Genomic DNA, 14,085 nt, shown 5'->3' with positions numbered 1-14,085 from the left:
GTTGAATCAAGTGAAATTGATACTCATCAAGGTTCCTCCTGCAACTCTATGTAGGAGGAGTCTGTACTTCTCTCTAGAACTAAGCTCATGGAGGGATCATGGTCTAGACCCAGGAGGGTCGGATGAGAGCCGAGTTTCATGGTCAAACAACCCAAGCTTCTCAACATGCACTCGAGGGAGAGTTATGATTACTGTTATGCTTCTTGCTGGGCAGAACCAAAGACCCCACTCTAGTCCAGTGCCCCTTGATCTGCCAGCCAGGCTGCAACCAGAGAGGGAGAGAAGAGTCATCTGACAAGCCCTGTTCTTTTTCAAACCATGTGGATAATTACTCAGAACTCTATTTTCGTCGTGGTTTTTGCAAATTGATTTTATAATGATTTTTTATTTCAGGCATTTTGGCAGCTCTAAGGGGGGCAATAAAAGAGCCCATTAATGCCAGCATGTGTCACTGGGGACACCAAAGTGCTGAAAAGAAGAAGAAAAATATCCTTAATTAAAGCAGAAAAAGCTAGAGGTTACCTGGGTCTCTAAAATGTTGCCTTGCTGGCAGTCCAATTCTTGGGGCCGTTCATTGCCTCTCGGGGGACGTACATTATTCTGCTGGATAAATTCTTCCAGCCTTAAAACCTAAAACAGAAGAATAGAAACATTCAGCAATGAAACAAAGTCCTATCACCCGGCTGTGGTCATTAATCTGGGACCCATTCCCTTGGGTCAATCAGTTCTGGGGACTGTGCCCCACTAGACAAATCCCAGACACACTTCTAGAGAGGCCATTTCTAATTAGCTAGTTGCTTCGTCTCTCCAGAAGAAGATGAGCCTGGCAGGTTTACAATATTCCACACTTCTCTTTAAATTATTCACATCCACATAACTATACCAGGGCTGTAGCATGGTTTCCATTAGTTTTCATACCATTCCTGGAAGGCCACCCTATTTCGTTTTTACAAAGTTAGTTGGTAAAGAAAAGGAACAATATTTAAGAATTATACAGATAATATGAGAGAAGAGTGGCTAAAAGCTGCTATTAAATTATAAAGCCTTAATTATGATTATTATTAACCAACTAACTGTAGAGTGTCAATTAAACGGTCTGGTTTCCCTGCTCTAGACTTTGAGAAGAACAAGGTCAATAACCATAAAGGAACCTCAGATGTGGCTAAAACTAATGCTCCTCAGGCAGCTCCTCAGGTGTAAAGTGGGGAGATGGGACAGACTGAGAGCAAGATGGTAAGATCATAAAATATCGTCCCTGCCTTCAAGGAGCTGTCATCTTATGGAGCAGACAGATGCATGTTTACAATCACAACAACATTCAGTAGACACATGTACAATATATAAGAGCATCATTAATGGTGTGTTTGCTCTGTGCCAGGCACAGACCTAAGCATTTTACAGTATTAACTCTTTTAATTCTCCTAACAATTAGTATGAGGTAGGTACTACCGCAGAGAACTTACAGCAATAAACTCTGCCCAGGGAATTCCAGCACAGTGTTAAGGGCACTGAAGGATGAATAGGAGTCCGTCAGCGGCAAGTTCTTCTCCATAGTAACACTGTCCACAGCGCCTTTAAACTTTGAACTTGGTCCCTGGGTGGTTTGGACGAGTGGGCCCAAGAAGAAAACTCCACTGTTCAGCTGGTTTACATCCATTCCTTACCCTGCTCTCCTTGCCTGCCTCCACCAGGGAGGCCTGACGGCTAAATCCTTGCTTTCCCAGGCTGGCCACGTGGCACAGATATTACCAATGGGAGTAGGAGTCAGCTGGGGGTTTCTGCGTATGCTTTTGTTTTCCTGATGAAGTGTGCAGGCCTGGTCATCCCTGCCCCTCCTTCTTTCCTGCTTTAACTTGGGGCATGACAACTGGTACAGTGACAGTCGTTCTCACAGCCAAGGGGAATCTGAGCCAACTTCTCCTACGTGCAGTGCTAGGAACCTATGATGCATTTAGGGGCCATGAACATATTTTCATTTCTTTCAGAATCAGAAGAAAAAACTGCAGCCTGGCCATATTCACCTTTATGACAGTGCAGTTACAAATTATAATTTTAAATTCTTTTTGATAAAGAAAAGAGCCCAGGAAGGCAGAAGTATCTAATGCCCAGGACACTGATAACACAGCCGGGGGTGGGGAGAGGGCAGGACCAAGATGTTTGCAGATTTTCCAGGCCTGATATCATTTAGCCACAGAATCAACACCAGCAGCCTCCTGCCTCCCTCTTTTATGTGTGACATTAAGTGCCTCTTTGTTAAGCCTCTATAAATCAGGCTCTCTGTTATCTGCAGCTGAATTCATGCCCCTGAGACAGCCTTCCTGTCAGGATGAAGTCTTGTTCTTCCTTCCAAGGATGCTAAATGTAAGGAGGTCAGGGAAGCTTCCCAAGATTCCTAGCATCTCAGTTCATCAAAAATTCCTGGAGCCCAGAACTATCATTCCAAGAACAGCTTTTATTCGGGACTTACCTCAAGCAGTGAATTCTGGAGCTTCACACTTAGGGCCTCTTTCTCTTCTTGCAGATGCTTTATTTCATTTTCTGATTTCTTCTTCACTTTCTCCAACTGTGCTTCTACTTCCTAAATGATGAATGGAAGAGTTAACCACACAAGCCACGAAAACATGGACAGGACACACCCTGCCTTATTCCCAAAGGGGTTCAAAGAAACTCACAAGAGTCATAAACTACTATAAGAAAACATAAATTAGGGCTTCCCTGGTGGCGCAGTGGTTGAGAGTCCGCCTGCTGATGCAGGGGACATGGGTTCATGCCCCAGTCCGGGAAGATCCCACATGCCGCGGAGCGGCTGGGCCCGTGAGCCATGGCTGCTGAGCCTGCGTGTCCAGAGCCTGTGCTCCACAACGGGAGAGGCCACAACAGTGAGAGGCCCGCGTACCGCAAAAAAAAAAAAGAAAACATAAATTAGAAATACATGAGAAAGTCCAAAGAAAACAGGTGCTAAATTCACACCACAAAGTCGAATATATACTGGGGGTGGGGAGGTGGGGGCAGAGTAAACCCCTGGCTTCAAGTTTTGTAGTGTCAAATAAGAAAACAGAATGCTCATTACTGACAAAATTCTCATGGTTCTACAAATCAAAAAGCCAACTACACCCTCAGTTGCAGGGAAATATCAAAAGCAGAATGAAATTTCTTCTTTGGCCTTCTCAACAGCATCCTTACTTTAGTCAAAATGATGGGATTCATACGGCTGCTTCCTCCATGGTCCCTCCCCACAGTCTCACAGTCTCAGCACAAAGCAGATCCAGATAAAAGAACATTCTGGAGCCCATGTGAGTGGTGCAGCTGCATTTTAACTGTGTGATCTTGGGCACATTTCCTAACCTCTCTGTGATTCAATGCATTACTTACATGCTTAGCACAGTTCTAGGTACATAGTAAGGGATCGATAAATGCTAAGTAGTACTATTCTTACAGATGCTTACGCTTTCTGATCTAGCTTAATATCTGCGGAAATTTTTCAAGTGTCTAGAGCAGTGGATGAAATATTCTGTTCCTCGTAGCTGAATTTTAGGTAGATATTAAGTCATTTATTTGTTCAACAAATATTTATTGAGACCTACCATGTGCTTGGCACTGTTCTTGAAGCTGGGTATAAAAACAGACAATATGCTTACTCATCAGGAGCTCACATTTGCGTGAAAGAGACAGGCAGCAAAGTCAACAGCTATAACGCAGTAGATACCATGCTGGATGGTGATAACTGATTACAGACCTTTATGGTCTAACTGGAAGTAGATGACATATTAGCAGTTGACGTTTACTGAGTGTGTGCCATTTTCTGGGCGCTTTTCACAGATCATCTCGTTGATCCTTATGAAAACCCTATGAGCTAGGTAGTATTGTTAAATCTCATTATACAGATGAAGAAATGAAGCTTGAAGAGGTTAAATAACTTGCCCAAGGTCATGCAGCCCGTAAGCAGAAGAGTCAAGATCCAGACTCCGCAAAGGATGACCCCTTGGCTGTGCTTCTTCCCTGCCTGCATGGGTCCAGTTATACGTGGACATTTTTCAGCAGTAAGTACTACAGGACTACACAGTCTGTGGTTGGTTGAACCTGTGGATGTGGAGGAACTTCAGATACGAAGGGCCTACTATAAGTTATACTTGGATTAACTCCCACGTTGTTCAAGGGTCAACTGCAGAATGAATGGACTTTATGGCTGATCGAATGTGAGGGATGACAGAGAAATTATGGATTTCTGGATTTCTGACTCCTGGATTTCTAACCTGATCATCTAAAAAGATGCTGCTACTGATCATCTGGATGACATCTTTACACTTGCTATGGGGCCAGCCCCAGGCCAGGCCAGTGGCCCTGGGGTGGCGCTTCGCATTGTCCCTGGGGTCAGTCATTTAAAAGAGAAGAAAAGAGGGCTGTGATTGGATTGTAAGGTTTGCATGATGTGGACACTTAGGTCAACGTATAGTGTCTTCAGTAAATCCACCATCTCCTTTTGCAGGACTTGTTGCTTTGGAGAGTTCATTTTCTGAAGATGATAGATAAACTTTTTGTTTAAAACAAGTTGAGATAACTTAAGCAACCATCAGAAATAAGGGCGTCCCCTCAGCAAAGATTCTGATTTCTTTTTACTTCATTATTTAGTCCCTCATTCACAGAATCTTTTATTGAACAGAAGTTTTGTTTAACCTGCTTATTGGTGCAGACACTCGCTAACTCTGCCAAGGCATGTTCACTGTAACAGTGGAAACGCCCTGCAAGAAAGGTGCTTAGCATAAAGCAGTGGCTATTTCTAACCTTGCACTGCCTAACGTCCTAGGGTATCTGTAATCAATCACAGCTTCAGCTGTTGCCTTGACAAATGGACCTAGAGGGAAAAAATTTCCCCCAAAATTTCCTCAAGTGACCTTGAGGATTTCAACAGGAAGCGTTAACATTCTCCTCCTAACTCGTGGAAAGAGAAAAAACAACTACAAAGACAAGAACGTGAGGAAAAAGAAGGAGACGAGTGCTTTCAGATATATAAATTGTTGCATCCCACCCCTGGAAGAAGGCTCCATGGGCTATGAATTTACAGGATTCACAGAGTACTTTCATAAGCTCTGTTCTCATTTAACTCTCATAATACTTATGGAAAAAGGCTTTATTGCATCCATTTCACATGAAGCAAATCCAATGGCTGGTAAGAGGCAAAAGCAGGACTCCCACCCTTTTTCTGCTTTCTTGTCTAGATTGTCCACAATTACTGGCAGTTTAAGAAAAGACACATAAGAGAGCCACTGTGACGGGAACAACAAATAAGCAGCCACAGGAAATCACCAAGCAGAGATTTCAGTTGGCATTTTAAAGGAAAACACGTTAACTTTTTTCAAGAAGAAAAATCACTCTTCGGTATGTATTTATAGTAAAGTTCCTGGTGTAGCTGAAAGAGTAAACCAGTACAAAGCCTGAAATGTCACTCAGAAGGGGAAGGCAGAAGAGATAATGATCTTAAAATTTCCATACTGTATAAAAACTATAACCCACAGCAAAACATTGCAAATAAACTACACTTCAATTTAAAAATTTGAATACAGAAAAAAACTATAACCTACAGACCCAAGACGTCCAAACAGAACCCCAAACAGAAAAACACAAAGAATATCACACCATGACATATCATAATCAAATTGTGATATGATAAAGAAAAAAGTCTTAAAAGCAATCAGAAAACAAAAAGATACACTATGCATAGGGGAGAACAGATGAGAGTGGCTACCAACTTTTCATCTGAGGAAAATACAAACCAAAAATTTTAAAAAGTTGAACAGCATCTTTAAAGTGCTGAAAGAAAACAAACTGTTAACCTAGAATTCTATATCCAGCAAAATAACCTTCAAAAATGAAGGCAAAATAGAGACATTTTCAGACATATAAACACTGAGAGAATTTGCTGTGAGCAGACTGACACTACAAGAAACATTAAAGGAAGTTCTTCAGGCCAAAAGAAAATGATACCAGATGGGGCACTTGAATATGCCAAAGGAACGAAGAGGGTAGCAATGGTAAATTAGAAAATATAAAAGACTTTAGTTTTCTCATTTAAAAATTCTCTCTAAGAGATAATTGACTATTTAAGGAAATAGAAAAGCGATGTAGAGTTTATAACATATGTAAAGTAAAACATATGACAACAACTTCACAAAGGTTAGGAAAGGCTAAATAAAAATAGTGTGTTGCTGTAAGGTTTGTACAGTGAAGTATATATGTATTGCTTCTCCATACAAACCTTACAGCAACACAATATGTATGAAGTAACATCATATTATTCGATGGCAGACAATGATAAAGTCGCATGTTATAAATCCTACAGCAACCATGGCACACCATCCTCTCCCCAAAAGAAGAATATCTAACAAGTCACTAGTGGAGATAAAAAACGGAATACCAGGGCTTCCCTGGTGGCGCAGTGGTTGAGGGTCTGCCTGCCGATGCAGGGGACGCGGGTTCGTGCCCCAGTCGGGGAGGATCCCACATGCCGCGGAGCGGCTGGGCTCGTGAGCCATGGCTGCTGAGCCTGCGCGTCCAGAGCCTGTGCTCCGCAGCGGGAGAGGCCACAACAGTGAGAGGCCGGCGTACCACAAAAAAAAAAAAAAAAAAAAAAAAAAAAAAAAAAGGGAATACCAAAAGCTATATATTCAAGTAATCAAAAATAAACAGGAAAACAGGCAAAAAGAAAAAAAGATGTGACAAAAAGAAAAAAAAAACTCAGCAATATGGTAGACTTAATGATAATTACATTGAATGTAAATGGTCTAAATGACCCTCAAAAATCAGACTGCCAAGCTGAATAAAACAGAAAATCCAGCTATCCTATTCGGGTTGGCCAAAAAGTTCGTTCAGGTTTTGTAACATCTTATGGATCCCGAACGAACTTTTTGGCCAACCCAATACAAACGCACTTTGACTAGAAAGACACAGGTAGGTTAAATGTAAAGGCATGGATTAAAATAGACTGTAACACTAACCACAAAAATGATAGAATGTCCGTATTTTTATCAAAGTAGACTTCAGGACAAGGAATATTCCATAATGAGTAAGGGGCCAATTCACTGAGAAGACATAATAGGCCTAAATGTGTATGTACCTCATAAATAAGTTTGAATTTATCTAAAGCAAAACTGACAGGACTAAAAGGGAAAATATAAAAACTGACTTAAATTTGATATTTCAATACTCCTCTCTCAATAATCAACAGAACAAATACAGAAGAAATTAGTAAGGAAATAAGATACTTGAACAACACTATCAACCAACTTAACCTAATTATCATTTATGAAACACTCCACTCAAGAGCAGCAGATCCATATTCTTTTCAAGGGCACCTGGACCATTTGTCAAGATAGACCATCCCTGGGCCATACAATAATATGAGCTAATTGAAAAGGAAAGAACAGAATCTGTTCTTTGATCACAAGAGAACTAAATTAGAAATCAATAACATAGAGATATCTGGAAAGGTTCCAAATATTTGGAAATTAAGCAACCTATTTCTCAATAATGAAGAGTATTTTTGGAGTTGATAGAAATAAAAAGTTGAGAAGAATTAGACAAAATCATTCACATTCACATTATTACTGAAATTAGAAAGCAGAGGCCTAGAATGGTTTGGGGTGACTTATTTAAGGTGACAACGTGGCTGCTTCCCCAGCACAGCACTTCTTACACCCAGACTTGACAGATGGTTTCAGTGCATGTCTTGTTCCTCCTTCCAGACTGTGAGCTCCCTGTAGGCATGGCTGATTCCTGTATCCCTGCATTGCTCAAAACACCAAGTACGCATTCAATGAATGATAAATAAACCATAAATGGATATTGGCAGGGTGAAGACCTGAAGGCTGCTCTCCAAGGCCCAGGGCAATGTTTATTCTGTTCTGCTACATAGACAGAGGGCAATAGTTAGTGGTTTTGGAGTCAAGGCAGCCCTGACTCACACCCAATTCATGTGATACTCAAGTGACTTCATTTCCCAGGTTCCTCATCTGTGAAATGGGAAAACAACCCCTGCCTACAGGGCTGAGGTAAGAATTAAATCGTGGAGTGGAGAGCTATTGTTCCTTTTGGCTGCCCAGCCTCTGAGCCTTCTCTGAATGTTTGGGAAATTCTCCATCTGATACATCAGAGCCATCTTTCCACCACAGAACCAGAAAATGTCAGACTTACCTTCCCAGACTCCCTTGTGATGAGGGCATGGGCATGTGATTGAGGCATGTGATCAAGGCATGTGACCAATCAGACACACCCACCCCGGATTTTGAATTGGAAGCCATCGATACGTACAAGCTGGAGTCATAAAGGATCTGGCAACTGAACTTCCCAGGGGCAGCGGGGGCAGCCATTCTACAGCAGCTCTGACTGACGGAACTTTCCGTGATGATAGAAATGTTCTAAAATATAATGTAGCTAATGTATAGAAATCCCTCAACACTGTGCTATCCAATCTGGGAGCCACTAGCCACATATGGTAATTGAGCTCTTGAAATGTGGCGAGTTCCACTGAGGAACTGAATTTAAAATATTATTTAATTGTAATTGATTTAAATGTAAATAACCACATGTGTCAAGAGGCTACCATATTGGACACTGCAGTTCTGCAGGCAACATCCAGGGCCCAGTGTTGGTGGTGTCAGCTGTGTAAACAGAAGGTCTGGGCTCAGACATGGCAGCAAGGGTGTCTTCATCACTGAGTAGTTTGCCAAGCCCAGTTCCCTGGTTTTCCAGAAAGCTTTTCATTACCCTTTACTAAATTCCTTTCTTACCTAAACCGCCCAGGGTGGGTTTGTGATGCTCGCCACCCAGAATCCTAAGTGATACAAATGAGGTGTAGAACGCAGCAGTGTCTAGAACAGCTCAGTGAGGACTCAATAAATCTTTCCACACTCTCCTAGGTATCAACATGGGCAAGTGCTAATTATAGGACACGTACTCTGCTCTGTCTGTGAAGATTAAGTTGTAATATCATCTAATCCTACAGACAGGAAAGGCAGATAAACTGTCTGGGTGAACTCCAGCCCATCTCCTGTGGTGTCTTTTTCAGGTTAAGGTAGCATTCACGATACACAACATACTTATACTCAAGGGCCCAAAGGAACAGTGTGCTCTTAACTCTAGAGGGGAAACCGGCATCTATTTTTAGTCCATGAACACCAGATCTGGGACCTCTTCAAGTTTTTACCTTCCTGTAGTCTGCATGGCCTAATTTATATAACTTATATCCTCAGTTTGTAGAAATGACCATAATTTTTAAAAAGAAAATAAAAAACCAGGAGGAAATGCAATTTATTTCTACATGATTCATTTCCCAAATGGAACCATGCCTCTGATTAAAGCTGAAGTGGGATTTCTACACTCAGAGTCAGGCTTGGCTGACAGGTTACCGGGGCAACCTGTAGCTCTGGGAGAGCTACTGTCCCTCCCATTGATTGTGGCTCACGATGGAAAGTGACTTCAGCTTTCCTCCAATGAGGATTGGATTTGTGCAACCTGTCACTGCTCATGGGGAGGAAAGTGCTTTCAATACAGTTGCTTCCCTCTCTGTGCAGGGATGGGAAACCATGGCCTCTGGAGTCAGGCTGTCAGGTTTTAATGTAGCTGTACCACTCACTGTCTGTGTGAGTGGATATATAACATCTTTGAGCCTCAGTTTTCTCATCTCTGAAATGGGGATATGAACACTCATTTTGTAATCCTGTTGGGAGGATTAAATGTGTCCATAAGAATAAAGTGCTTTATAAAGTATAGTGGACACTAAATAATATTATCACACATGATGTCATCTAATGCACATGGTAACTAATCACAGCCACCGTTTATCAAACTTTTGCTACATGTTGTACACTGAGATAAGAGTTTATATATAAAACCATATTTAGGGGCTTCCCTGGTGGCCCAGTGGTTAAGAATCCGCCAGCCAATGCAGGGGACAAGGGTTCGAGCCTTGGTCCAGGAAGATCCCACGTGCCACGGAGCAACTAAGCCTGTGCGCCACAATTTCTGAGCCTGCACTCTAGAGCCTGAGGGCCACGACTACTGAAGCCCGTGCGCCTAGAGCCCGTGCTCCGCAACAAGAGAAGCCACCGCAATGAGAGGCCCGTGCACCACAATGAAGAGTAGCCCCTGCTCACTGCAACTAGAGAAAGTCCGCATGCAGCAATGAAGACGCAACGAAGCCCAAAGTAAATAAATAAATAATTTTAAAAACTACCATATTTAATTCACATAACAAGCCCCCAAAGTATTTATCCTTATTTTCAAAATCAGGTTTCAGAAAGATTAAGTGACCTGTCCGTGGTAGTAAAGCCAGTGAAAGAGTCAGGACTTGGACCCAGGACTAGACTTTCTTAAGTTCATTTATTTAACCAACCCATATTTATTGAGTATCTACTACTCTTCACCACCACACCTTGTATTCCTCAGTGATATATGATTATCTTTCAGTGAAAACTCATAGTGATAACGCAAGTTCTTAGATTAGAAAGAAGCCTTCTTATAATAATTAAAGCACCACCTATGCTCACAATAATACTGATATACTTCACTCTTTTCCTAAAGCATTCATATACATGTTATTTGCTTTCCTCAGCAAACACGAGGGATGATGCTTTGCATTCCCTCTCAGCAGAAAACGCCCCCTTTGGTGGGATGTTGGAACAGTACTTAGAGGCTGAGAAACTTCTCTCCCACTGGTTAATTAATTACCTTCATCTACCTAATGCCTCTTACGCCCCAGGCACTATGATGTGCTTCGTTTTTTCACACATGGATTACCTCATGCAATCCTCGCAGCTACTCTGTGAGGTGCTATTATCACCATCTGTTTTATAAATGAGTAACTTGGGGCCCCGCAGAGTTTCCCTGTGAGGAGTCCAGGTTAAATAACTTTCTGTGGTCACAGAGCTAGAGGGTGGCAGAGCTGGGATTTGAATCCAGGCAGTCTGCCAGGCCTGCGTGTTCACTTCATGTTATTTCTCTCTGTTTTTGCAGATTAGAGGATTTGAATTTCCCTAAGTTAAACACTCATATGACACAATTCCACCGCATGTCAACAACTCTAGGCCCTATTGTCTCACAGCCCTGGGGTGCCCTGTCTCCTCCTGAAGACTCTGAACTCCCTCTGATCAGAGAACTAGCTGAGATCTATATACAACAGGAGCTCAGTAAATGTTTGAGGAAGGAAAGAAGAAACAGAAGAGGAAAGGAGGGAGGTAGAGGCAAGGAAAAACAAACGGAACGGTATCTCTGAAAGGGGATCTCACCTTCTGTAGCCTCTGCCTCTCAGCTTCCACTGATGAGCGAACTAATTGGATTTCCACCATGTGCTTCTTCACCAAGTCTTCTAGGCGCTTCACCAGCTGGTCTTTGAGATGTTTCTTCTCCTCTTCTGTCTGATCTTTGATTTTACGAAGGTCTTCTTCATATTTTTGCTTCATACATTCTGTCTCAATACATGCCTCTTTCTTGGTCTATAAAAAGAAAAAGGGCTTGTAAAACTGCCAGGGTGGGGAGAGGAGGAGATCACCATTTCTCTTTTGCGTAACTTCTACAATGTTGATTACTGATTTCAAAGCATGTATCACAAGGTACAATAAAGTTTATAAAATCACGTTTGATATCTGTAAGAGACTTCACTTTATCCACCATCGGAAAAGGGCTTTTTGGAGTAGTGTATCTATTGTCATAGGATCAGATATTCCAGCCCATACTATGGCGGTTTCTAAAAAATGCTTTGTTTGTTTTGACTGGGAACATATAGCAGGAACCTTAAGCAAGCTTCCAGTTTCCCAGGAGCTAATGATAAGGAGTTGGGGGAATTCTGCTACATTCTCAGTCTCCTGGCTTGACATGCAATGACATGCAGTTGGCAGGACGTTGGCTGGAACTTCACACCCATGCATGCACCCCTGAAACTATGGGACCTGTTGCTTCCAAGTGGACCTGTCATGGTTTGGGGCTGGCCTCCATCTGAAGCTCATTCCAGCAGAGTCCCCCTGTGACTGCTCCATCCCCAGGACTGGGTCAGACAGTACCTGTGTATCTGTGCCTCCTTTCGTGCATGGACACTCCTTGGGAAAGTTCTGATCCTGCTGAGGATGGAGACTGCAGGCTTCCAAATCATTCTCTTTCCCTAGGACTTTATTCTCTGAAACCCTCTCAGTCTTCATGTCATCTGCAAGTACAGTGTCAACATCATTGGGAATGCCCTTGGCCTTGGCCTCATGCCTGAGGCCTCTGCAGTTGGGTTGCCATTCTGCTATTCAACTATTTTGCCCTTGACTCCCCTATGTAATCCCTGCTCCATGGCCTTCTGGCCTCAAGCAAGGTCCAAGTGGTGATTGTCACCTTTGCCCAAGTAGCATCTTGAGTTCAAACAGTTGTCCGGCTCTCCCTTCTTAAACTAGTCATCTTCAAATTTTTTTGATTGTGCTTTCCATAGTTTAAAAAGAAATTGAGGACGTTCCTGGATATATGTACATTCAAAGGATTTAAATAAAGAGATTTCAAGTATAAGACAAAAAATAAATATAGTTATAATTGCTCAGTTTCTTCCCATATGCCCTACTTCTGAGACCACTGCTGTAAACCCTCTATACCCTCTGGTTCCAACTCGTACTTTCCAGCCCGAGGTGATTTCTTCTTTCCCAGACACCTCACTGCTGCCTGGGCCGCACCCATGATAGCAAGGCATGCTGTGGGCTGTAAAGTAGCAGTCCCATAAACTCCCTAGAGGCAGAGCCTATGTTTTGTGCCTTTGTTGTATCTCCCAGTGTCAAGCTGATGACATTGTACATACTCAAACACTTTCTGATGAGGGAGCTCAGTGGAAAGCACTTTGGAGTCAGATAATCTGAGACTCAAACACCACCTCTATCACCAGGCAGCTGGCTGGCCTTGAGCTAGCCACGTTAACTTTCTCAGCCTCATGTCTTCATCTGTGACATGGGATACTGACGATACCTAACTCACAACATTATTGGGAACACCCAATAACATCACTGTGTGAATGATGTTAGAGTATAAAGCGTTGTCTAAGTCTAGGGAAAAGCCAGAGCTGAGAAGTTCAGGCACTACGGTGGATCTGGTGGAGAACTTTCTGGGGGGCCAGACATCCTTTTGCATCATGCCTTTTAAATACCTGACCTGCGGCAGCTCTGGATGTCGGCTCACTTGTGTCCTGCATGGATGGGACTTGCCCACCAGGCAGGTCGGATCAAATAGCCCTGCCCTCCACTCTGCTCCCTCAACGTCTCAAGGCTGCAAGCAGCGTCAGGCCAACCTTTGCTGTGTAAGGAAATCGTTCCGGGCATCTCACCGCTTTTCTGTGTCACATGACACTCCTGCAACATTAGTCTGTCTTTGGCAACAGCCAGCTTCTCCCCAAGTTTTTCTGCAGTGCTTTTTAACTCTGAATTCTCCTGTCGAGCCTCCTTGAGCTGCACATCCAGGTCCTAAACAGACAGAAAGGGTCTCATTTCTCTTGTTACAGTTCTGGGTCAAGACATCCTATGTACATCAGATCTGAAAAGTGGGTAAGTGCACAGCATATGCCTTTAATCTCTGGAATTCAGTGGCTCAGGGTTCATCAAATCCCTACTCATCCTCTGATTGGCTGTGTGACTTCTGGCAAGTTATTTAACCTTTCTGTAGTGAGGATCAAATGAGATAAAGTGTCTGGGACGGAAAAAAAAATGCTCAGGGAGTATGAAGGATACTAGCTGCTGTTACTTTTAGAGATGGGGCTCTGTGAGTCTGTGGGCCTCATGTAACTGACTTGTCAATGGTCTGTGGGCCTCATGTAACTGACTTGTCAATGGTCTGGCTTTCCACAAATACAAAGCCCCAAGGATGTTAGGACAGCAAGTTGTTACGGAGTGAGTGGGGGGTTTAGAATTAGGCTGAATTGAGTTCAAACACTTTGTAGCTGTGTGCCCAGCTAGGGCCATCCTTAAGCTTCTCAATTTCGGTTTTATCTTCTCATCTCTAAATTGTAAGTCTCTCAGCTCTCAGAGGACAGGGATCAAGGCCGGCTCACCGTGTGTCTCCTGCCCACAGCCCCGGCCTGGC

At 42.9% G+C, this 14,085-nt stretch overlaps 1 protein-coding gene across 1 annotated transcript in view; it reads right to left on the bottom strand.

The window, feature by feature from the left end:
• FAM184B (family with sequence similarity 184 member B) overlaps window positions 1-14,085 on the bottom strand; it is a 111,193-nt gene that overhangs the window by 50,251 nt on the left and 46,857 nt on the right. Inside the window, exons 3-7 of the mRNA XM_060012770.1 lie at window positions 13,334-13,469; window positions 12,051-12,190; window positions 11,280-11,486; window positions 2,468-2,578; window positions 523-630 (exon numbers count right to left, since the gene is read on the bottom strand). Of these exons, the coding sequence (XP_059868753.1) occupies window positions 523-630; window positions 2,468-2,578; window positions 11,280-11,486; window positions 12,051-12,190; window positions 13,334-13,469 (702 nt within the window). The remainder of the gene's footprint in view (window positions 1-522; window positions 631-2,467; window positions 2,579-11,279; window positions 11,487-12,050; window positions 12,191-13,333; window positions 13,470-14,085) is intronic.

The sequence above is a fragment of the Delphinus delphis genome, chromosome 5 (genome assembly GCF_949987515.2).
Source record: "Delphinus delphis chromosome 5, mDelDel1.2, whole genome shotgun sequence".
NCBI classification, from domain to species: domain Eukaryota; kingdom Metazoa; phylum Chordata; class Mammalia; order Artiodactyla; family Delphinidae; genus Delphinus; species Delphinus delphis.
This window is presented reverse-complemented; position numbering and strand designations above follow the sequence as displayed.